We start from the raw sequence: 26071 nt of genomic DNA on the forward strand, positions 1-26071 counted from the left end.
TTCCAGCTCTCCTGCCCAACCAGACCATGCCAAATACAATGCCCTCCCAGCTAGTCCCAATTTCCTGCATTCAACCCATATTTCTTTAAGCCACAACCCTCCATATTCCTTTCGTAGTGCTTCTTAAATGACACAACTGTACCTGCCTTAATATCTTCCTTTGGCAGCTCATTCCATTACTCATCACCCTCTACATGTAAAAATTCCCCCTCGTGTCCTTTTTAAATCCTTCTGCTCTCACCCCAAATTTATCCCACTGATTTTGGACTCCCCTACCCCAGAGAGAAAAACTGTTACCACCCACCTTATCTATGCCTTTCCTAATTTTAAACCCTTTATATAGGGTTGAACACATCTATAAGGTTGTCCCTCATTCTTCGATGATATAGGTCCTCTAAACCTGGCTACATCCTCATTAATCTCTCTGAACTCTTTCTAGTTTAACCAGTCTTTCCTGACCAAAACTACAAAGTATTCCAAGTGCGGCCTCTCCAACATCTTATACTACTGGAACATGGTGTCCCAACTGTTAACTCAGTGCTCTGACTGATGAAGGCAATCAAAATCAGCTTTTTTCTTTGAAGTTGGGTATTAAGAGAGCAGATAAAGAGTATATTTCAAAATCAGAGTCAGGTTTAATATCATCAGTTTATGTCATGAAATTTGTTGTCTTTGTGGCAGCAGTACAAAGCAATACATAATATTAGAGGAAAAAGTGTGAATTACAGTAAGTGTGTATATATTAAATAGTTAAATTAAATAAATAGTGCAAAAATAAAAATAAGAAAGTAGTGAGGTCGTGTTCATGGGTTCGATGGTAGAGAAGCTGCTGTTCTAGAATCATTGAAATGTGCCTTTGGCTCCTGTACCTCCTTCTTGATGGTAGAAATGAGAACAGGAAATGCTCTGGGCGATGGGTGTCCTTCATAATGGATGTCACCTTTTTGAGGCATCACTCCTTGAAGATGTCCTGGATACTACGGAGGCTAGTGCCCATGACGGAGATGACTAAGTTTACAAGTCTCTGTAGCCTTTTTCAATCCTGTACAATAGCACTCCCATAGTAGACGGTGATGCAGCAAGTTAGAACGCTCTGCACAGTACATCTGTAAAAATTTTTGAGTCCTTTGGTGACATACCAAACATGCTAAGCACTTTTTTCTACACCTCTTCTTCCTGTGACGTGACTTACAATGAGCTAAGCCCTTGTACTCCGTACATTTATTACACTCCCTAGTTCCCTACTGTTGGTTTGACTTTCCAAAATGCATCACCTCTCACTTATTTACATTGAAATCCATTTCCCATTCCTCAGCCCAATTCATTGACTGATCAAGATCCCCTGTAATTCACAATATCGTTCTTCACTATCAATATCGCCTCCATAATATTTAACAAAAGATTCAAAATACATTTATTATCAAAGAATGTATAAGTTATATAACCTTGAGATTTGTTTGTTCACAGATAGCCACAAAGCAAGAAGCCCAAAAGAACCCAATTAAAGAAAAAAATAAAAGACCAACACCCGATGTGCAAAAGAAGGGAAAAAATGCACAAATCATGCAATCAATTGAAGCGAACAACAACATTCCGAACCAAATTGAGTCCTCAGATCCAAACCTTGGAGCAGCCCAGAGTAGGCCCCAAGCCTCGGTAATATCATATTAACGAGCATAGAGCACAACAGCCAGGGCAGTCTTCATAGCCTCAGTGCCATGGAGAGAGGAGTGATCATCAGGGAGAATGAGTGAAATCAGCTCTCACCCTGGATCCCAACACCCTGTCTTCTCAATCTGTCTGGGCTGGCATTTAAATTGACCAAACAATGGAACAGCAAAAGGTTCCAGCACCCTGGAGAGAGCAGTGAACATTGCAGAGGGCGAGTGAAATCAGGTCTCGCCTCCAATCTGGCCCTGCATTTAAATTATCTATACAGTGGATCATACCTTGCTCTAGGATACAGCTAATGCAAAGGGCTCGGGCCTAGACCATGTCACCTAGCCTGAAGCCGCTCTCAAGCTTTTCAAATCAGCTCAACACCCAGAGCAATCCAACCTTGCACCTGGGCCATTTTTACAGGCATTGGAACTCCATCTGCAACGATTTTGCAACACATCATATCGGTTCATCCCCCGAACTCACCTTGCCATTGCTCACCCCTTTACTTTTTGCAGCGATAATTTAACACAATTTACCTCAGAAAAGGTATTTTAAGTGATGTCGTTAGCTGGATTTCTTAACTTTTTAACTACCAGAGAGGTGTCGCATGGATTCGGTAGCACCACGTTATCTGGAAGTTATAGAGCCAAAATATATAGAGCCAGTAGAGAAGTGTGCATGGTGGTGTTTCAAATCAGATGGTAGAGCCATAAATTTAAAACCTGAAGCAAATAAGTAGTCATGTATTAAATCTGAGATAACAGCTCAAGAATTTAAAGCTATTGCATCAGGAATGTCATTATACAGGAAGGCAGATATATTTGGATGGTAAAGTAACATGCTGCAGTTGGAGCAAAGCTCCCAGTAGTGCAGCTCTGAACTGGTGATCAGATAATGGAGAATGTTTAAAAGGAGGAAATATATAAGGTTTGATATGCTGATGTACTGGAAAAGGACCAACATACACATGATCTTCACTGCAGCAAGTGAGTTAGTATGTGAAGACTATGCAAGAAAATTTAGCTCCATTGATGCGCTGATGCAGCTGATCGAGAATCATGAATTCCCAAGCCTGCTTTATTATTAACGTTGTTATGAGCCGGCAACAATAAATATAAAATCGAGACCGTTTTTTTTATGAACAAATAAAATATTTATTAAACACTGCTCAATAAAAAAAACAAAAGTAAACAAATGACTAACTTAACCGGAAGTTAACTGCTATACGGCAACTCGAACAGTTCTTAAAGCGATAAATGCAAAAGTCCAAATGATGTACACAGTCAATTAGGAGAGACTTTCCTGAAGTAACAAATTCCTCGATGACGTGACGTTACTGCTGATCCCAGCAGAAATATGTCTTGCCTGAAGGATTTACGACGAAGGAAATAAAAACGGTTTAAAGGCACTGACTTTTCCTTGGGGAATAACCCTGCTCCAGCCCTTCCTGCTCTTATAGCAGGGACTATCTCGGATGCAGGTTACTATCTGTTCTGAATGAGGATTCAATAAGGTCAATCCTGTATCACCGATGATGACACCAACTTTACTCGATCCTTTGGGTCTCCATACTTCCATAAAACTTCACTCTCCAACTGGACTAAACTGGCAGCGTTTGGCGAGGCTGCTGGCAATAACCTTTGAGACTTAAGGCAGAAAGTGAAACTCCATTTAAAACAAAACTGCGTCATGAGACAAATACGCAACATAACGGAGTCACTGACTAACTAAACGACGAACTGACTTGCGTCACAGCAAAGCTTTCCCCTTTTATACCTGTTGAAACAGGCCATCACATGACCTCTCACTGGTGGGAAGATTACATCACTCCACCATCACAAGACCATTACATCATGCTAAGCAGAGACTCAATTACATCATGGTCATGTGACAGTCACAAGATACCCACATGTTGTGTAACAACTTTCACACTTTTTAAGCACAGGAATGAAGATTTGCAAGCTTTACAACTGCTTAATGTTAAAGCAAAATTAGTAAAGTATTAATAGTTAGTGGAATAGGTGAACTTGCACCATGCTTTGCAATGAAAATGCTGGAGAATACATCAAACAATTCATTGAAGTTGGGAACAGCAGAGGTTCCACTCCACGTTGATATGTTTAATAATGTGTTTTGGCAGTTATTAAGTATCAGCGAATCTCAAATCTTTGTTCGGCTTATTGAAAATTTCTCTCCACTGAAGCCAGCATTGATGTTTTCCAGGAGAGTAGGCAGCTATCAGGTACTATATGGTGGTACCTGAATTCTTGAACAGTCATTATCTGTAAGTGGAGAAGTCACCATCAGAGCATTAACACCTAACATTTGTACGCTATTAGAGAGTGATCAGGAATAACAATTTACATTTCAGAACCATCTTAAACACTTTATTTACTTGAAAACACTGATCCACTAAGACAGTTTTATAGACCATTACCCAGCCGGTCTGAACCAACTGTGTTTCTTGATATCTTTAATATGCTGCTTGGAACATCTGTTATGAATCAAGTATCCAGGACTGAAAAGTGCAACTTTCAAGATATCTTCAGTGACAGGCCCAAGTATTACAAGACTGCAAACATTGAAAATAGGATTAGTGTTATTGAAGTCCCAAAGTGGAAAACTTTAGGCACTTTGATGTGAGAGCTTTTAGAGGAGATTTCTTAGAAATATCAGATACGTGTTAAAATCAAATATTCCCAGTAACATCTGCGTTGTAACTGGGGATCCAGCCTGAAGGACTGAGGTGGTGCAGCTGAATGATCCTTTCTCATCGGGTCTCACAATGTTATCTGGAAGATGTCTACATGCATTCAGTCTGAAGCTTTCAAGATCTTGAGAAAATAGGAGCAGAATTGGGCTACCAGCCCTCAGCTCTGCTGCATTATTCAATATAATCATGGCTAATCTGTCCTAGGCTTCAACTCCACTTCATGCCAGTTCCCCCATAGCCTTTGTTTCCACAATCTTTCAAAAATTAATCTACCTCTTTATTTAACTCCACAACCCTCCATATGTAACTCAGTATTAAGTCACAATTCTGTGGCATTTTTGATTTGGGTAACATGAGAAGCAATCACCTAACAAGTAAGGAGAAATCCGTCATCCCTGTTAAGGATAATGAAAGGAAATTTTACTGAAACATGTAACCATTTAAGTGTGCACAGGAAGGAAAATGCTATCATGATTTTTTCCTCTGATGGGGACAACCTAGCTAGAGGGAATTTTGCTTCTTTCCTGTTCAGTCCCTCAGGGTTGAGGATGGTTCATTTCCACTGTGCCTTTGTGGGTTCTAAGGTAGCTGATGATGTTAATATGGGAACTGTAGGCAAGTGGTTGCTGTCAGGGCAGCAGGCAGGTAATTTGTGAGATGGTCCACTCCTTCTCCAACTTGTACGTGTGTGTTCCTGGTGCAGAGATTCAAGGCTCTCAATACCATCCTGACTATTCTTTCTCCACTATGAACTGTCATAGGCCAGAGGTTCCAAGAAATTAGCAGAACATTACATTCCTCCAAGGAGTCCTTGAACACATCTTTGAACCGTTTCTGCTGCCCTCCTGGATAAAGGCAATGCTCTTCAAACAGAGATGAAGAGGAATTTCTTTCCTGAGAATCTCACAAACCCTTAAAGTTCTCCAGCCAAAAAACTATTGATGTTGAGTCATTAAGTATAGACGAGCCCAAGATTGATATTTAACCCATAATGGAATCCAGGTTCATGAGCATCAAGTGTAAAAGGAGACAGAGGCCAAGGTCAGATCAGCCCTATCAGACTGAGCAGCAATGTTGGTTTGTGAAACATTTCAGCAGCTCCTGCTCCTGTTTTCAATCTCGTGTTTTTATGCTGTACAGTCACAGCAGCAAGCAGGTCACTTTGCATGAGTTGCACTGCTGAGGTTAACCTGGAATGTTTGCTGCTGGCTAGCCTGATCTGAGGGTATGTGATGATCCAGGAAGGGGGAGAGAGCTTATCTTCACAGTTGGTCTGGATTACATACGCCAAGCTCAGGGTGGGTTGAGCTTAGGAGCACTGATGGCGCCTAACAGCAACTCCTTTGCTTGCATCTTCGCAAACAGCTCTAGTTCTACCTTTAATTTCTTTATTTTTTCCTCTCACGGTTCTTTTGAAGATCCTGACCTGGAGTTACACGCAGACTTCAGTTCTTTGCGGGAATGGGACCCGTTCTTGGGGTTCAATGACTGGCCATTATTCAATGCCAAGGGTTTGGCCTGAGAATCTCGATCGTGTTCAAAACCTAAGATCTCAGGGCTCTGGAGACGGGCGGATCGAGGGTTGTTGTGATGGCTGGAGATTCGTGTGTCATCGAGGAAGCCGTAAAATCTTTCACTGTAGGCCTGAAGACATGAGGCCTTCATGATCTTAGGACACAGAGGCCGAAAAAAGGGACGAAACGGAGTTTTAAGATCGTAAACCAGCCAGTTGTTGTTATGTCTCCCACTCACTGTGAAAATGTGGGACAGCTCCCTCTCCATTGCAAGGGAGAGAGAGAACCTGTGGATTGTCGAATTCGGATGAAATGCGAATCTTTTATACTAACTTTGGTCTGTGTCTTTGCTATTGCTTAGCACATGCTTGGGCTCAGTGATTGTACCGATGTGCGTTTATTTTTGCTGGTGGGGGGAGGGGGGATTGTTACTCGCTGCCGCTTACGCGTGGGAGGGGGAACTGGGCACTTTGGGGTTCTCACGTTTAACTGTCGTTCATTCTTTGGGGGCACTTTTCTGTTTTTGTGGATGTTTTGTGAAGAAAAAGCATTTCAGGATGTAGGTATATTGTATACATTTCTCTGACATTAAACTTGACCTTTGAACCAGTAATCGTCAGAAGAAAAGCAAAAAATGAAAGCCCTGCTATATGGCATGGTTATCCCTGAATTATAATGATAACAGAAATTCCTGGAGCTGTTTGTTGAATAACAAACATACAGTTCTTTTCCAAAAATGCGACTCAACCAATGTAAATCCTGGCATATTCTTGTCTTTTCTCATAGGAAGTACAATAAAAGTATTGTGTCTACCGTGCTGAATGAGATTTCATACACTGTTAGGCCAGCCCCTAGTATTGGTTAAGTACAGACTGCCTTCCATAAAGGGTATTTTATTGACAGCTCTTTCCTTATTTCTTGCCATAGTGAATGGCAATACCATCAAGCCTTTATGTAGCACACTGGCACCAAGGTCATAGTGTTACTGTTTGGGAAAGTAGTTGGTCATTATCACGTTGGTGATGATAGTAGACATTGAGGAGATAAAAGATGGCAGCCTGAAGATAAAATGAGCAAAGTTCCTTGAGGGCAACATATTTTATTGAAGTTTAAGGAGTGGAAATGGAGCAGACAAATGGCACCACGTGCCCAAAGAGAAGGTTGTTATTGTTCCTAGTGATCAAGTCTGAGACATGTGAGATGTTGCTCCATATGCATTTACTGTGAACCATGTATAACGTCTCTGATGAGGGCATGAGAGAAGTTCTCAGGGACGTTTTACCCTAGCATATTCAGAGAATTTCCGGAGTTAAAGGTTTAGCAACATGGACTCAAGGAGAAAATCTGAAAAAAAAGTGCAATTGTCAGACCTTTCCTAGATCATGAGCTGCAAGATGCTTTAAATCAAGCACCACTGAAACACGAAGCAATGTGCAGGAGTGGTGTTGCAACATCAGTCTTGCAAACGATGTCACCAAGATCAAGGAATTGATTGTGGACTTTATGAAGGCAAACTTGGGACAATACAAGCAAGTCCTCATTGAGTTGTCAGCAGTGGAAAGGATGAGCAGCTTCAAGTTCCTGTGGATCAATATCTCAGAGGATCTGTCCTGCACTCAATGCATTGATATAATTATTGGCACTATCATTGGCTCCATCTAGCCTCCCCAGCATTGAGGACAACTTCAAAAGGCAATGCCTCAAGAAAGTGGTGTCCATCATTAAAGACCATGTCCTCTTCTCATTGCGTCCATCAGCGAGGAGGTGCAAAGCCTGAAGACCCACACTTTATTGTTTCAGTAACAGCTTTATCTCTTATGCCATCAGGTTTCTGATTGATCCACAAACACTACCTTACAATTCCTCTTTCACACCATTTTTAATTATATCTTCCAGTAATTTTTTTTTACATCTTGCACTGTACTGCGGGCACAAAACAACACATTTCATTGTATATGTCAGTGATAATAATTCTGATTCTGATTCACCCGTTTAAAGATGCTTCGACCAGAGAGTGATTGCAAGTTGCATGCAGGAATTAAGCCTACAGAAATGGTCATAGTAGTAGAGTCACTTTCTCACGTGGATGTAACAGGTGGCTTTGATTTAAACCAAAGGATCAGGCTGAGTTGCACAGGAATATGGATGCAAATGGCAGAAGGCCATGCCAAATATGATTTGAGAGCCACCAACTTCAAGATGGCTGTTTAGATAACCAGTGTTTGTATCATCACAGGGGAGGAGGGCACTGTACAGGGGTACAACTCCCAAAACATTGTGACTGCTGGAAAATAGATCCATTTACCTTGGTTACAAGAGGAAAGGCTATGGAAAAGTCGAAAGAAAACAAAAAATGCAGATGATGGAAATATAGAAACAATTATTAATGACTACTATTTGAACATTAATTGCATTTCTCTCACCACAGTTACTGCCTGGTTTACTTAGTATTTCCAGAATTCTCTGTTTTTATTGAATCATTTCTCTGGGTACCATCCATGTAGTAATGAAGAAGTGGAATTTATTGCACACCTCAGAAGGAGATCAGTAATATTAAATACCAACTTATTAACTGTGAATGCCACAGCAAGTATCTGTATTGACTTTGCAACATCAGAATGTGCATAGGAAGCTCCTCAAACTCTGTCCCATTGAGGTGGGATAAAATCCTTTGTAGGAGCTACTTTTCAATTTAAGAGGCAAGTATAGAGCTGGATTGTCAGAGAAGACATTTATGCCCAGTCACATATCATGGTTATGGGCTCATAATATGGACAAATGATCATGGATGTTGGTGGACAGAGGTCCTCAGATTGAATGACTGTGTGGGAGAATCGCATTGTGGGGCAGTAAAGAGATCCAGTAGCCACTTGTGCTTTAGAGTGCATTGGTCCTTTCCAAACATACCACTGGTCAATGATTCTTGAAAGGTATCAAGGAGTCTGTAATTCACACAGCCAGATCAGCATCACTAACAGTACTTCTAACAGAGTAGTCATATTATGCAAGAGATCGACAGCTACTGTTTCAATATCTGAGAAAGTGTGAGAAAATGAACCAAGGAAGGAGTGTGGATACTGTAGACAGCTCTTTCCATCAGGATAAGTTTGACTATCAGGTACGATTAGCGCAACACCATTGCAATTGAAGTTTGATGACTGGTCATTTGCAAAAGGCTGTGATGCCTGGGCTGAAAGCCAAACTGAGCAACTAATTGCTAGACCTTCCCACAAGGAGGTATGCCAGGATTGCTCCAATGCATGCAACAATTGCATGCCAGAGTAATCAAAAGAAGATTGAGTGATCACTTGGAATCACTTGGACTAACGCTGTTCCCAGAAGTGGAGCTGCACTGGGTTAGTAATATCAATGAGGAATACACCTTTTGGGACATAAGTGGAATTTTAACAGCACTTTTTCAATGTTGTGTGTTTGTGTTGTTAATTGGGTTTCTGCAGAAGGAGCTGAACACATTTACTGTATTCTATCATTTAACTATAATGCATGGGTCAACTAACTAATTTAAAAAAAATATATACTTTGTACTATATTTAACCATACCTAAATTCACTCAGTCTCTCTATCTTCCCTGCTACAAAATTCACTACAGTCTCTACTAACACCCACAGTCAGAGTGACACAGTATAGAAACAAGCCCTCAAGCTCATGAGTGTGCACCAACCACCAAGCATCAATTTACACTAATCCACAGTAATCCCACTTAACTCTCCCAACGTTCTTCTCAACTTCCCTCAGATTTTACCACTCATCTACACAATTAGGGGCAATTTGCAATGATCAATTAACCAACTAATGGAGAAAGCAGAGCAATGGGGAGGACCCATGCCATTACAGAGAGAACATACAAACTTTACATAGATAGCCTAAGGTCTTTGGTTTGAACCTGGCTGGGGGTGTGAGGCAACATCCCTATGAGATGCAACAATATGCTAACCAACAGGTACAGATATGTGCTGTAAATAACTTCCCTGCAACAAATATTCACTCATACTAATCTTGTCACTACAGTTATTGCCTTTACTGCATATAAATGTGCCTGTAACGCACTGCCGGGAGCAGTGGTAGGAGCAGATACAATAGGGGCATTTAAGAGACTCTTAGATAAATGAATGTAAGGAAAATGTAGGATTATGGACTGTGTAAGAGTAAAGGGTGAAATTGATTATGGAGTGGTTTTACATAGGTCAGTACAAAATCATGGGCCAAAGGTCCCGTAATGTTTTAACTCTATGTTATAAATATTTAAAATTGTGTAACATATTTTCTAGATTTCAACTACTGTTTAGCACTAAATTATACATATTAATAATGTTTGTTAATGACAACAACAGTTGTATTATGCTTTATATTCCAGTTTTAAGTACCATAAACACAATTATCACTTTTGACTTTGGCTACACTGTATTGAGCTGACATCAGTGTAGTTCTAGTTGTGCGATCTTCGGAGCTCTCAAGGTGCCTCTTCAGTGCAATACCTTCTTCCTTCATGTCATTTAACAGTACACCTGATTTGATCTGATCACTAACATTGTGGGTAATAGAAACTATGTAAAAATCAAACTCTTTCCCAAGACTAGAGCACCCTCATTCATTCCAATGGTTTTCTCCAACTTACGTTAAATGATTTATCCACATTAAACTGCATCTGCCATACATCTGCCCACTCACCCAACATCCTCCTCATATTTCACACTGCCATCCAGCTTTGTGTCATCTGCAAATTTGCTTATGTTACTTTTAATCCCTTCATCTAAATCATTAATGTATATTGTAAATAGCTGCGGTCCCAACACCGAGCCTTGCGGTACCCCACTAGTCACTGCCTGCCATTCTGAAAAGGACCCGTTAATCCCTACTCTTTGTTTCCTGTCTGCCAACCAATTTTCTATCCATGTTAGTACCCTACCCCCCCAATACCATGTGCTCTAATTTTGCCCACTAATCTCCTATGTGGGACCTTATCAAAGGCTTTCTGAAAGTCCAGGTACACTACATCCACTGGCTATCCCTTGTCCATTTTCATAATTACATCCTCAAAAAATTGCCTTGTGATGACCAAAATGGTCATGGACATTTTCTCCAAATCACTTCTGATTGAGGACTACAAATATTCTTATTGTTCTCAAACCAAATCACTACCATATGGTACTCTGAACTTGTTCTGAGCTCTGCATTTTGGGAGATTTTGGCTGACCTTTCCGGAATACACAATCCTTTTCTCCATAGATTTGTCTTTCCATATCCTGGTGGCTTCTGTAGGCTTCAGGAATGGACACTTATTGTCCAAATATCTCACAGTTGTATTTACAGTCCATAATGAAATACAGTAACTTTATCTAAGTAAATAACTAATGAGTATAATTTTAAGTGTAGACACTATAGTGTAATGGTTAAGAAGTGTGTGTGCCATATTATTATGATGTTGATAAACTGTCTGTTGGCTATCTCCAATAAAGACTGTTTTGGTGGTAGCTCTGTACTTGTTATTTAATAACAGCAACATAAAATTGTCTATGGGCTTTACAGGGGGTACAGTAGTATACAGGGGGCATGCTTTTATATCAGTTAGAATAATGCTTTACAGTGCCAATTCTAATATCTTTGTTCAATTCCCATTGCCCTCTGTGAGGAGTATGTACATTTTCCTTGTGACCAGACAGGTTTCCTTATGGGGCTCCGGTTCCCTCCCACATTCCATAGACACACGCTTTGTGTATTTACTATTTCAGTAATATTTGAGTAATAATGTAAATATATTGTTCAATTAAGCATTCTTTGTTTCTTAAATGATTTGGCATGGGTTAAATGTAAAAGTATGTGAATGGCATACATTATCATGCCACCACGTCATTAGCAAGTGCCTCACAAAAGTAAAAACAAAGTAGACATGTTATTCCCAGCTCCATGTTTATCTGCCAATTTGTTCCTTGATTTGGATTTGCAAAACATAAGTGGAAATTAGTAAGTTTCAAAGCAACCCCCAGACAATTACCTAACTGTTGAAGTGCAGTGAGGCATTTGAGTTAAAAAAAAAAGTGCAGCATGTTTTTGTTTTCTTCAAAAGAGGACAGAGACATTCAAGTTTAAAGAAAGGCAGAAAATGTTTAAATAATTCATCATGGGTTAAATGTAGAAGTATGTGAATGGCATACATTATCATACCACCACATCATAAGTTTGTGCCTCATAAAAGTAAGAACAAAGTAGACACATTATTCCCAGTTCCATGTTTATCTACCAATAAACAGTTCATAAACAGTGAGTACCAGATGACAATGATCAAAAATTTTAAAAAGCAGAAATAGCTGGCTACATCAGAAAGAGAAAAATGTTCGATTACGCAACAGATAACAGGCTGATGTATACTAAGCAGACTGAGCAGTATTTTGTAGCAAATAAAATACCAAAGCCAATTTTTCTAGGTGTGATAAGTAGAAGAGCATACAATTTGCTTAGAAGTTTAACTGCTCCAATCAAACCAGCAGAAATGAGCATTGCTGATATAATGAAAGGAATGCAGGAACATATAGAATCAAAACCATTGTTGATTGCAGAATGCTTTAGATTTCACAAGTGGAATCAAAAGGCAAGGGAGTCTATTTCAGTGTACATGATAAGATGAAGAGATTCCCTCAGCATCATCAGTTCAGTGATGGGCTTAATGATGCACTGACAGATTGCTTAGATTGTGGAATCGTACAAGGAAGCATTCAAAAATGGCTCCTCATTGAAGCACAACTCATATTTACAAGAACAGTTGAAATTGCTGTATCAATGGAAACAGCAGCCAGAGATGCAAGCGAGTTGCTGTCAGGAATGAAAGTGAGCATGAAGAAAATTGTGACATCCAAACAAAAGCCTGCCTGGCTGAGCAAATTGTGTTACAGTTGTGGCAGGGACTTACATGCACCAGACCAATGCAGATTTAAAGACCAAACTTGCAGAAAATGAAAGCAAGTAGAACACATACAAGCAGGCAAAAATAAATGGACTGCACAACAAAGAGAAAAAGATAAAAAGTTAAGATACAGTTTCAAAAAGAGCACTAATCTGCATTCTATTGATGAAAAATCTGATAAAGATGAGAGTAACACAGGACTGACTAGCCTTGAGATTTACAATGTGAAAACTTACAGATAAGCAATACCAGAAATGAACGGCAAATTAATTAAGATGTAATTGGACACTGGCTCGGTTGTTACAGTCATTCCAAAAATGAGTTTGAACAGCATTTCAAAGATACTGAACTGAAGCCTGCAGATATCCAAATAAGAACTTATTCTGGAGAAAAGATAACTCCTGTGGGAATGACATTTGTAACAGTGAAATACAACAATCAACAAGCCACATTGGGCATCCAAGTGATAAAAAACAGGAGGGGCTGTGATTGGCTGAGACAACTAAAACTTGATTGGAGATCTAACCATCATTTGCATGTCATACCCCCTGCAATAGAGTCAACAGAAAGTGAACTAAGAAAGTTACTGGATGATGCTACAACAGTGCTCAAGGATAGTTTTGGAAACATATCAAAAAAAAGTGTTAAATGAAAATGCCACACCGAAGTTTTACAAAGCCCACCCAGTTCCATATACCATACATGATAAAGTAGCCAGTGAGCTGGATTACTTGGAGGCTGAAGGAATTATTTCTAAGGTTGAGTGGAGCCCATGGACAACACCAGTGGTCCCAGTAGCCATAAAGAATGGGTCTACCAGGTTCTCTGGTGATTTAAACTCAGCACTGAAAGTAGATCAATGCCCTCTGCCCCTGATAGAGGACATCTTTGCAAATCTTTCTGGATGGAAACACTTCAGCAAGGTGGTCTAATCTGTAGCTTACTTACAGATGGAAATGGGAGAAGAGTCTAAAGTAAGTGTTCTCAACATAAAGACTCACGAAGGGCTTTATCACTATAATAGGCCTATTTTTTGAGTAATATCTGCACCTGCACTCTAGCAAAAAGCTATGGACCACGTGCTGCTGGGCTGCCCAGACACTCAGCGTTACCAGCATGACGTCATTGTTACTGCTAAGGTTGACAAGGAACATCTATAACTCTCAAGGCAGCTAAAGATTAGAAGATTATGGGCTCAGAGCACAACACAAGTGTGAATGCTGTGATCACATGATTCACGCACAAAGATTACACATGTGTACTGGGAAAAGTCAAGCACTGGTGGTAGTTGCAAGGCCACAGGACATGTCACAGTTGCAGTCTTTTATATGATTTGTCAATTACTACAACAGGTTCCTGCCAAACCTGCCGACTGTGCTCTAGCCTTTGAACTCTTTACTACAGATCAGGAAGAAATAGCAATGGACAAAGCGGTGTGAAGTGTCTTTTAAAAAGGTAAAAGAAATGGTGATGGAAGACACTGTATTGAGACATTATGACCCACATTGTCTCATGAAGTTTGACTGTGACACTGTGCCCTTTTGAAATGAATGACCTATAACCTTTGCATTATGTTCAATTATTGCTACAAAGAAAAGTTAAGCACGGATTGACAGAGAGGCTTAAGTCTGGTTTGGGGTGTAAAACATTTCAACTGGTACTTCTGTGAGAGAGAGTTTACCCTCATTACTGATCATCAAGCACAAGTGTCCATTTTCAATCCACAGAAGGATTGCCACTAACAGCTGTAGCACAAATGCAGAGAGGGGCTGTGCTTCCTGGAGGACACAATTATGAGATTAAATTCAAGAGGACGACTAATCAGGGAAATGCTGATACATTTGCTGTCCTACTTACCCTTGGAAATGGAAACAGCTGAAAGATTTACAGAAGAGGACACTCCTCTTGAGCTATTATCCCTAATGCAAATTGGAAGTCTCCCTATTATGGCAGAGATGATCCAAAGGGAAATCAGAAAAGATGCCACACTCTCTCAGGTCTATGAGGCAACCCAGTATAGTTGGAATGTGCAGCAGAAATCCCAGTTCCAACATTTTTACCAGTGCTGGGATGGGCCCTTGATAGGGGTTGCTTTATGTGGGGATTAAGAGTTGTACCATCCAAGCTGACAGCTAAAGTGTTGGAGGAGCTGCACTGTGGTCAACTAGGCATAGTCAAAATAAAAAGCATTGGCTCAAAGCTTTTCTTATGGTATTTCTTATCATATTTCTTATGATAGCTCAGCAGATTGAACAGTTTGTCATGCATTGTCTGAAATGCCAACAAATCCAAAACAGCAAATGCCAGTGCGGTTCCATCCCTGGGAATGGCCAGTATTGTCCTGGCAGGGATTCATGTGGATTTTGCCAGTACATTCATTGGCACGGATTTCTTGGTAGTAGTGGATGCATTTCCAAAGTGTCTAGAAGTGTTCCCAATAGTCTCTAATACAGACTCACATGCTGTTGATGTGTTGAGGCATCTCTTTTCAAGAACTGGTGTCCCAGAACACTTCGTCAGTGACAATGGATCACAATTTGTTGCACAACTGTGTTGCACAACTGTTTCAGTCATTCTGAATGAAAAAAGACATTTTCCATTCATTCCATATCTGCACCATACCACCCAGCTACAAAAGGCTTGGAGATGTTGTTTGTCCAGAGTCTAAGAACACACTGCACTGACACTGAACCAGAAGCTCGCTGATCTCCTCCTTGCATATCACAATACAGCACACTCCACAACCAACAACTCACCAGCTCTGCTGTTCCTGGGTCATCCTTTGCACTCATACTCGGATCACCTCAAACCCTGTCTCTGAAGGAGCATGCAGACCAAACCGCTAAGCCAAGCAAGGAGGTTCAGTGTTTGACTCCTGGACAGGCAGTTCTGGCGAGGGACTACAGAGCCAATCAAACGTGGGTACTTTTGAAAAGATTAAGGATAGAACTGGACCACTCTCCTACACAGTGAAGATTGTGTCTGAAATCATCTGGAGATGACTCGTCAATTAGGTGAACAGAGCAGAGTCATTTGCTAGAGAGGAACGGCATCCAAAGCTGTCAGAACCACTTCCTGCAGTCCCAGAGTCAATTCCTACAACCACCAGAAACTAAGAGTGTTCCACAGCCACAAGTTTACCAGCTAAGCAGAGTGACGTCCCCTTGTCAAGAAAAACATTATCCCACCGGAGTGAGAAATCCTCCACAACAATTAAATCTTCAGGCTTGAATGGGACAATTAAAGTTTACTTTGCTGTGGATGTCTCTATAGTAGTTGAATTATATAGTACTGGTGTGTGTGTGTGTGTGTGTGTGTGTGTGTGTGTGTGTGTGTGTGTGTGTGTGTGTGTGTGTGTGTGTGTGTGTGTGTGTGTGTGTGTGTGTGTGTGTGTGTGTGTGTGTGTGTGTGTGTGTGTGTGTGTGTGTGTGTGTGTGTGTGTGTGTGTGTTTATGTTGAAATGCATTCTATGCATATTGAATTGAAGTTTTTAGATAAGCAGGGAGGAGTGTTGTGTTTTTAACATTTGGGTAATATGTGAGGTATATTATAAATATATTGTTTGATTAAACATTCTTTGCTTGTTTAAATAATTCATTACAGGTTATAAATAAAAGTACGTCATTACACGTACACGTCATTCACACATCATAAGTGTGTGCCTCACTAAAATCAGAACAAAGTCGTCACATTATACCCTGCTCCAAGTTTTTCTTTCGATTAGTTCTACATTTTGGATTTACAAAATGTAACTGTATGGATTAGGGTTATTAAGCTAGGTTAGTGCCAGAAGTATAATGATACTTATGGGCTGCCCCCCCCCCCAATATCCAGGACTCTGTCGGTCATTGACGTAAACAGTACGTTTCATTGTATGTTTCTATATATATGTGAAAAATGAAGCTAATCTTTATTCACTTTAGTCAGAGAATATTACACATTAAGAAGATGTGTAACAAATCAGTGCATGGAACCATGACAGGTTACTAACTTCACATAGTTCGCTCTGACCACTTATGCAGTTTCTCCTTCCTGCTTCAAAACATGCACTCAGTATGCAGTCTTCTGAAACTATGGCATTGAACCATTTATTAAACGCATTATATATCTTTTCTGTTCTACTCAGCGGTTTTCAGTTCAAAGGAATGACGTTTAGCAACAACCAACCTGTTGGAAGAACTGGTTGAACAGCATCAGTAGGAAGAGACATTAAAAATACCTTTCCTGCCACAGATGCCACTCGACCCATTGAGTTCCTCCAGCAGATTGTTTACTGCTCCAGATTCCAGTCTTCTGTGTCTCCACTGAAATTTAACTATTTGATCCCTTTTTTAATCAGGTTATCAGAGCAAAGATACTTTATCAGCATTAGCTGTCAGGAAGAGAATGTGAATAATCAGCAAAGATATCTGCATTTTATCAGATAGCTGATGATGTATAAATAATGAATACATTAAATTTTCCATTATGCTGTTAAGATGTTTACACTTGCGTGGGCTACACAGATCATTAAGCCCAAGTTTCTCAGCTCAGAGCTGATCATATCAATAAGGCATTCAAATTAATGTGAAAGCATAGATTTCCTGTTATACCACTTTTCTGTTCCGATCGTCACTTATGAATCTTTTGACTCAGTTGTGAAGGCTGTAGGAGCCATCCTTTAACCACCGCCTGCTGGCGTCAGCCTTGTAATGGTGACCTCTCCCTGTTCACCTCTGACCTTGGCAATGGCCGAAGAGGTTGCAAGAGGCAATCTCACTCAGCAGCATTAAATGATTCCTTATCCACAGGTTTCAATAGTCTTCTACTTTCTGAGCTAGATCATGCAAGAATGTTTACAAGTGTTGCTATGGATTTGTAATTTAGTGGAATTCGAGTCATTTCCCCTTCCAGCTGCTTTGACTTTGTGCCATAAAAGATTTGACTTATTCCAAAAGACAGCTACAGGGGAGGAGAAGCCTTGAGGATGGGGGATATTAAGATTCTGGTCAAGAAAACAGAGGCATATGTCTGGTATAGGCAGTAGCAATCAAGTGAACCCGTGAGGAGCATAAGGGAAGAAGGAAATCAGGAAGAGAAAAAGGGGACATCAGAAATTTCAGGTAGATAAGGTCAAGGATAAGTACTGTCTGTTAAGAGCAAAGGCGTAACAAGGGAGAGAATAGTTCTCCTTCAGAAGCATGGTTTCTTTAAGGGAAAATCTTGCCTGACTGATCTGCTGGAATGCTTTGAGGAAATAGTGAGCAAGATAAACAAAGGAGAATGGGTGGACATTGTGTACTTGGATTTCCAGAAGGCCTTTGACAAGGTGCCACACATGAGGCTGCTTAACAAGTTAAGAGCCAAGCTGGTACAGGAAAGATACTGGCATGGATAGAGCATGGGCTGATTGGCAGGAGGCAAAGACTGAAAATAAAGGGAGCCGTTTCTGGTTGGCTGCCGGTGACCAGTGGTGTTCCACAGGGGTCTGTGTCGGAACTGCTTCTTTTTACGTTATACAGTATGACAATGATTTGGATGATGGAAGTGATAGCTTTGTGGCTAAGTCTGTGGACAATGCAAAAATAGGTGGAGGGGCAAGTAGTGTTGAGGAAGCAGGGAGGCTGCAGAAGAACTTAGACTAATTAGGAAAATGGGTAAAGAAGTGGCAGATGGAATACATGTCGGGAAGTGTATGGTCATGTACATTGGCAGAAGAAATGAAAAGGTTGACTATGTTCTAAATGGAGGGAAAATACAAAAATCTGAGGCGCAAAGGAATTTGGGAGTCTAGGTTAATCTACAGGTTGAATCTGTGAATCTGTGATGAAAAAGGCAAGTGCAATGTTAGCATTCATTTCAAGAGGACTAGAGTATAAAAGCAAGGATGTAATGCCGAAGCTTCATAAGGCACTGTCGAAGCCTCACTTGGAGTGTTGTGAGCAGTTTTGGGACCCTTATTTAACAAAAGATGATTCCGGAAATGAAAGGGTTGTCATATGAGAAGCGTTAGATGGCTCTGAACTTTTACTGTCTGGAATTTAGAAGAATGAGGGGGATCTCAGTGAAACCCATTGAAAGTTGAAAGGCCTAGATAGAGTGAATGTGGAGAGAATGTTTCCTATAGTGGGGGAGTCTAGGACCAGAGGGCGCAGCCTCAGAATGTCCGTGGAAGGAGGAATTTCTTTTGCTAGGGTGTGGTAAATCTGAGGAATGTGTTGCCATGGGCAGCTGTGGAGGCCCGGTCATTGGGTATATTTAAGGCAGAGGTTGATAGGTTCTTGATCGGTCATGGAATGAGAGGTTACGGAGAAAAGGCAGGAGAATGGGTTTGAGAGGGAAAATAGATCAGCTATGATCAAATGGTGGAGCAGACTTGATGGGCCGAGTGGCCTAATACTACTCCTATCTCTTATGGTCTTAGCAATCAGTATGGTCATCTATGTGTGGAGCCACAAAGATGGAGAAGGCTGCTAAATGTTTTCTTCTCTATTCTATTTACCAAGTAGAATGTCATTGAAGTTACAGAACTCAGGGAAGAGAACAGTGAAGTCCTGAAAGATATCAGTATTATGAAAGAGATTTGACAGTCTTCAGGCACATTCTGGTGGATATATTTCCAGTGCCCAACCAAGTGTCCCCCATCCAAAAGTACCATTAACCACTGAAGTGGCTTCCTGATAAATAAAATGCGTATTTATTAGTGTGAAGGCCATCAAACAGTATACAATTCAAATGCCAACAAGCACCCTGAGCATTCAAAGCATTTACTATTTCTCTTTATTTTTACCTCAAAATGATGGGACACTTGCTTGAAACAGAATGAAAAGTGAAGGATCTTGTGGTTCCTCATGCATATTTCTGAGCTACAAATGGGCTTCAAGCAATAGGCTCAAGAGGAATGGATACTTTAGCAAATGCTTATTGCCATACAGAGTTATAATATTGGACCATAGGTCCTTTCCGAGTTCTGAACGCCTGCCCTATTGACACAAGCGTTTGGATGGCAAGACGAATGGGGATGGATTTGACTGCTTCTGCGGGGCTGCAGTTATCTCTGCCAGGTGAGGAGGAGACATTTCCACGTTTCTTCTCTCCACTTAACGCCATCCAACCACTCACCCCCTCCACCCCACACCAAGCCACAACATTTGGGGACTGGGTTAAGCTACCAAGAAGAGCTGAGGGAGCTGAGCACACACACTCACTCACTCACTTGTTCACTCCCTTCAGTGAAGTTTGCAAGCGGGCATTCTTCCTGCATCTCCTCACTCTCCCGTCACCCCTGTTTCTGTGATCCTCTCTCATATGTCTCAAATAGGAACAGTTCTCGGGAATGGAGCCCTGTTATAATCTGGGGGGATGGTCTATATCTACTGTTTCCTTGTTGACTTGTCAACTATTTATTCTCAGGGTTGTCTGAAGTGCTATTGGGTAACTTCCTTTTTTAAACCATCTTTAGAAATGTAAGCTGCCGTTTTTATTTTGATTGAGCAAAGAGCTTGCTCAAATGCCATGATTCGGGAACCAATGCATTATCATGAGCTGTAAAGGCCTTTCTACATAGAAATAATAAGATGAAACTACAATTAAGGGCCTCAGATAACTAATTGGGTACATCAATGTACAATCCTTGCATTCCTGACTGTTGTACATCCTGATTCTGCTCCCTTTATTCTGAATCTGTTAAAAAAAAACTTTAGCAAGCTTCATTTGCAAAATCTTCAACGTCCAGCTTTGTTCTTGACAAGCAGTGAAGCACAGAAAGTGACTTTCACTCAGGACTTTCATTTTATTGTTTTCTTACCCTGTTGTGCTTCGGTACCAAAGTACAGGAGGACTAGACCGAGCACAGCCCAGAGGGACACAGAGCACTTCATTTTGAATGATCTTTGGAGTAGACCTGCAACAGAAAAATATGTCACCTCAGAATTGCACCTTTAATAAGTAGCCGCCATTTTGTTACTCTGTTACAAAGTTATGGCTCAGATGAAAAAACATTCACAAACAGATCAAGAATTTGAGAATCACTGCATCTCTGTGTGAGATGTAAGCTCACAGGTACCCAACGTAGTTGAAACGGAAAGAATAAAGACTTTCAATGTTAGCCTGTAAACATATGAAGGTTCAATAAAGTTCATACTTTCTGATCTTTCTCCACATTGTGTACTGCTTGGGACACACGAACACTTACTGACTAGTCTTCTATATCTGTGCTCTCCGTACTGATTTTCCAACAGTTTCTTGCCATGTATGGGTAAGTTGTAATGTTCCAATGTGAACAACTTATCTCAGGGAAGTCACAATGGCAGGCTTTATTAGTCTACTTTCCATTATAGCTCATAAATTGTCCTTCACTTATCATGACTTAACACTAGTGCAGGTTCTTGGCTTGTAGTTTTCAATGTCTGTACTTTCTAGTTTGGGGATTGTCTTTGTTTAATCATTTATAGATGAGAAAACTAATACATAACATATTGTTTCTATTTAACCTTATAGAGATTAGGAGAATAATTATTCCACACCATCACTCAGAGTCATTTCTTATATCCGAAAGACCAAATGGAATTGACTGGCTTCTATGGTGATGGGGACCCTAGGAAGAGACAAAGCGGGTCATCAGCTTGACACTTCAGACTGAATATGATTGCAAGCTATGACTTTACATCTCAATGCCTCACCAAACTGATGATTGGGATGTTCTGGAGCCTTAAGCTTTATTTATTTGTGCACCTCGATTTGCAACTAGGTGGCTGAACTGTGGTGCTTTGAGATTCTTCATCTCAAGATCGCTTAGCTCCGTCCATTGAATGTGGTTTTGCTGTCCAGTGTGCATCTCAAATCTTCAGTTGCCTTCTTGCTATCTTTTGTTTTTTTTACTGTTATGATAGGGAATAGTGTGTGGTGAGAACTACTGTATACTGCTTAAAAATAACAGCAGTGGAGATATTGTAAATGCAAATAATAAAATGTCAAACAAGCAGAATTATCATTTTGCAAGGATAGAGGAAGAAGGTTGCATCTCAAAAGTTCCAAGGAAAAGAGTAATAAAGCTCTGCAGCAGAGAAACCGGCCCGTTGGCCCTGCTCGAAAATGTAATATGGAATCAGTGACAAGAAAGAAAACACCAACGAGCCCTCAGCAGCAGATGGTTCTCATTCTAGATTTTGATGTGGGTAAGGATAATGTAGATGTTGAACTGTAATCTTCCAAAATCTCCTCAAATGAAAAAACTCTGCACCTCACTCAGCTGCTTAATGAAGAGAAATAGCAAGAAGGAAACTGAGGAGCAGTTAGTAAAGAACTGATTTTCGAGAATACCTGGAGTTTGCAATTAAGGATAGTTGAGTGTTTTCAGTTGATTAGAGACATACAGTATAGATGTATAAAAGATAGGTTGCTTTTGATGAAGCTGAATGGAATTTCTTAAGAAGACTAAAATAGTAGTCACAGAGCAGGGGAATGTCTGTGGATGTTATTTATGCAGAATGAACATCCGAATTTAAATTTATAATATTTATTCACATTCTAGGAGATCAAATACAAATCCACCTATCCAAATTTGTAGAAATGATAAAACAGGCATCACCTTAGATGGAAGCATTAAGCTGAAAGAGTAAACACGAGGAAATCTGCAGATGCTGGAAATTCAAACAACACACACAAAATGCTGGTGGAACACAGCAGGCCAGGCAGCATCCATAAGGAGAAGCACTGTCGATGTTTCGGGCTGAGACCCTTCATCAGGACCCTGATCCATCAGGACCATCATGTCCTGATGAAGGGTCTCGGCCCGAAACAGCTGCCTGGCCTGCTGTGTTCCACCAGCATTTTTTGTAAGCTGAAAGAGTTATCACTTTCCATTTCAAGGAATGGCCAGATCTGTGGCACTACATTTCAATGTGTGAGTAAATGTGATGTTATTAATTTCAAATCAAAAAGTGATGGTGTTCTAATATCTTAAAGATTTTAAGCCAGAAGCAGTAGATGTGTAAAGACTTGAACAACATGTGCTTGATCATTAGCGTTTCTTGCAGGCACAGATTCTTTTTAAGCATTAATGAAAACTGACCATATCCAGAAAACTTGAGTAAAAGAAGAAAAAAGTTAAGCTACGGAAATACAAAGTCCTTGTTAGATTATATCTACATTAATATGAGCCACACTAGAAACAGCTCTTACTGAAAAATATATTGGTCTCAGTGGGAAAGGTTTAACAGAATCCCCTCTGAACCTCTGGATTAAATTGCAACAGAAGTTTATGCAACTATGGTTTTAACTTGCTGGAATGTAGCGGTTTTATAGAAGGGTGGACGTAATTGGCCTTCTTAGGATAGATTGTTAAAAATAAACAATTCTTTTTCCTGAGGTGCAGTTAAGGCACAGTAGTCCAAAAACTACAGGCAAGCCTTTCATGTGTGAAATTAGAGAACGTAGTCACATGGAGGTCAGTAGCAAGTTGGATTTTTCCCTTGAATCTGTCAATTGATCGCAATTGTTTATTTTAAATTTGTGATTAATTGATACAAATACATCAAAGTTGTTGAAGGCTATGTGGATACAACAACGCAGATGAAGTTAGATGACAGATTAGTAATGATGTCACTCAAAGGTATATACCTAGATTCTCGAGATGGTCTTTGAATTTTTAAAAATGTTAACCTTTGGACATGCCTAACTTAGTAATCTTTGTGTGTTAAAATGTATGTTATACATTTCAGGGAAAATGCATTTCAGTTAATAATTATAGATACGGACTGGTACTGGACTGCAAATTTGATGGTGCCATTTAGCACCACCTTCAAGTTTGTTTTGATTTGGGATCTGTGTAAAATCTGATGAGAAATCTGGGACATCCTGATCAGGACATGATGATTCAATAGGCCTATGACATCTTCTCTGTGAATAAGTAGGAATTTATACTTCAAGAAGAAATGCAAGTTAAATAAAAATATTATCCTGAAATCATTGCAAGCTACTGCTTTAAAAATTCTTGGCATTAGAGATAGATGTTCAAATTTCAAAGTTCAAAGTACATTCATTATCAAAGTATATATACTTTATGCAACCTCGAGGCAGCCACAAAGCATGGGATTTTGACTTCAATTTTACTGAATGTATTTGGGGATTTGTATGAACTCCTGTTTTAAATTATGTTAATATGCAAAATTCTCCTCCCTAATTGAGAAGTTTTGTTCATTGCAACCACTGTCCGAGCATCAATAAAGCACAGAGAGATTCTGGTTAGTTATCATTTTATGAATTATTCACTAGTGTCTGATTCAAATTTTATACATATTATCTCCGAATCTATGTGTGTGTGTGAAAGAAAACACTGCACTAAATCAAAACCCAGGTGTAAAGCATTACTCTATAAATGTTGTTCTGCTTGCTAAGAATTTTCAGCATTTGATCATCAATGAGCATTCACCTCAGGGAGATGGGCTATGGTATTGATTGCCTGTGTCTCTCAAATCTCAATTGTAGAACCGCTTTTTCAATACTAAACATCCTCCCTTTAGTCATCTCCTTGTGTTCTGTTCTGGATTCATGTTAGTGAAAGGGCAATAGAACAAATGGTGTTGGCTACAGCCACCCCCAGATATACGTAGCGCCAAAGTGAGGCTGGGACAAGCAGAGTCAGCGATGCCAGGGCATCTCTCAGTGCATTCTATTGCTGCACTCTATTTGGAGCCTAATAGAATCCTGGATGTGCTAGCATTTTCAGCCACTACTCAGGAGAATCCACTTCCCTGATCCCAAGGCAGCAGGCCTGGTGTACGATTCAGATTCCACCCTTGATTTTGGAGGGATTCCCTGATCTAGAGGTTGTTATATACGTATTTATAATATTTTTATCATTAAAAAAACTAACTTTGTTCTAAAATATTTTTGGAGTAGTTTTACAAACTAGATCACATGTGATCCAGTGCACACTGGCCTCCAGGTGATTTCCGTGACTCCTGGTGACCTTGGGGCCTCGTTGCTACAGCCAGCTTGCAAAGTGTGATCTGGGCCGAGGATGGGGTGCAGGTTGCAGATCCCAAGGCCGCATTCCCAGGCTGCCCTGATGGCTTTCTCAGGGCTTGGGCAGGGAAGGCTTTTTCAATTGTTTCAAAATTCATTTGATAGCATTTATAGATAGTTGATAGATATTTTTTAAACTATATAAAAATAGATTTTAAAAGTAAAATATCAGGTAAAATTTAAAACTGGAGCAATTTAAGCAAAAATATTATTAAGGAAAAAAAAACAACTAGGCCACCATCCTTCCTTTGCTGGTAGACAATACTATAAGTGAGTGGAGCCAGGCTACATATGCCACCTAATGGCCCAGAAATGATGTTTACTGGCTACTCAGCTCGGACAGTGAGTGAGCACTGACTCCTGAGGTCTGGTGTGTTCACTGCAGCTGGACCAAAGTGTGAAGGTCTGGGGTATAGTATGCCCTGAACTGAATTAGTCGCGGAGCTGAGAATGCTTCAGACCAAAGGTTTTGAAAAGCCTCCTTTCGAAGGCTGTCTGGGCAGAACCATAGCAATGACTGAGACATCCCATGACCATCAATCTTCACACCATGCCACTCTGGGACTTGTGCTAACATTACTTTGTGACCGTATGTACTATCATTACTCTGTGTGCTATGTGAGACGGTACGCACTTGTTTTGCACCCTGGCCCCAGAGGAATGCTGGTTCATTTATCTGTATACATGTGTACAGTTGAATCACAGTTAAACTTGAACTTGAGTTTGACCTGGTCATGGCTGAGGACTCATCATCCCTCGCTACTCAAATCCCAAGAGCAGGGAGTCAACCGATTCAGCCCTCTGCATCCAAACCAGTATACAGTATGTGGCAGTCCTGGTGGATCCAGTTTCATTCAGCCCATTTCTGGAGCCCTCCCTCTTTCCATCTTTATTATTTGTGTCATGAGTGAACCCAGCAACAGTCAGTGGAAAGAGAAAGAAGCTAATGAAATTTTTTATTAAACAATCTGTTGCCCTCTAAGTATGACTTGCAAAGTAGAGGGCTTCTTGTCATTTGTAGACCCTCTAAATTCTCTTTGTAGCTGAAGTTCTCTGTAGAAGTTTTGCTTCTTTGAGTAGAGCTCGGTTGTTGAAGGATGTTTCATGTTTCATTGTGGTGTGAGCGACATGGATGAATTGCTTTGCTGCAAACCACCCCGGTGTGTATTTGGTAATAACAAAACTGGAGAAAGCAATCTAGATACAGTTTTCTTCAGTTTGCATTTGCCACAGAATTGGCTCTTGTAGAGACAAATG

The 26071-nt window shown here is 40.3% G+C and overlaps 1 protein-coding gene across 3 annotated transcripts in view; it reads right to left on the bottom strand.

Annotated features, from left to right (window-relative positions):
• Positions 1-26071, bottom strand: part of LOC140728286 (collagen alpha-3(VI) chain-like) — a 64025-nt gene that overhangs the window by 36320 nt on the left and 1634 nt on the right. For all 3 annotated transcript variants that reach the window (XM_073046789.1, XM_073046788.1, XM_073046787.1), the window contains exon 2: positions 20595-20690. In XM_073046789.1, the coding sequence (XP_072902890.1) occupies positions 20595-20667 (73 nt within the window). In that variant the 5' untranslated portion in view covers positions 20668-20690. The remainder of the gene's footprint in view (positions 1-20594; positions 20691-26071) is intronic.

Source organism: Hemitrygon akajei, chromosome 5, assembly GCF_048418815.1.
Source record: "Hemitrygon akajei chromosome 5, sHemAka1.3, whole genome shotgun sequence".
Lineage (NCBI taxonomy): Eukaryota > Metazoa > Chordata > Chondrichthyes > Myliobatiformes > Dasyatidae > Hemitrygon > Hemitrygon akajei.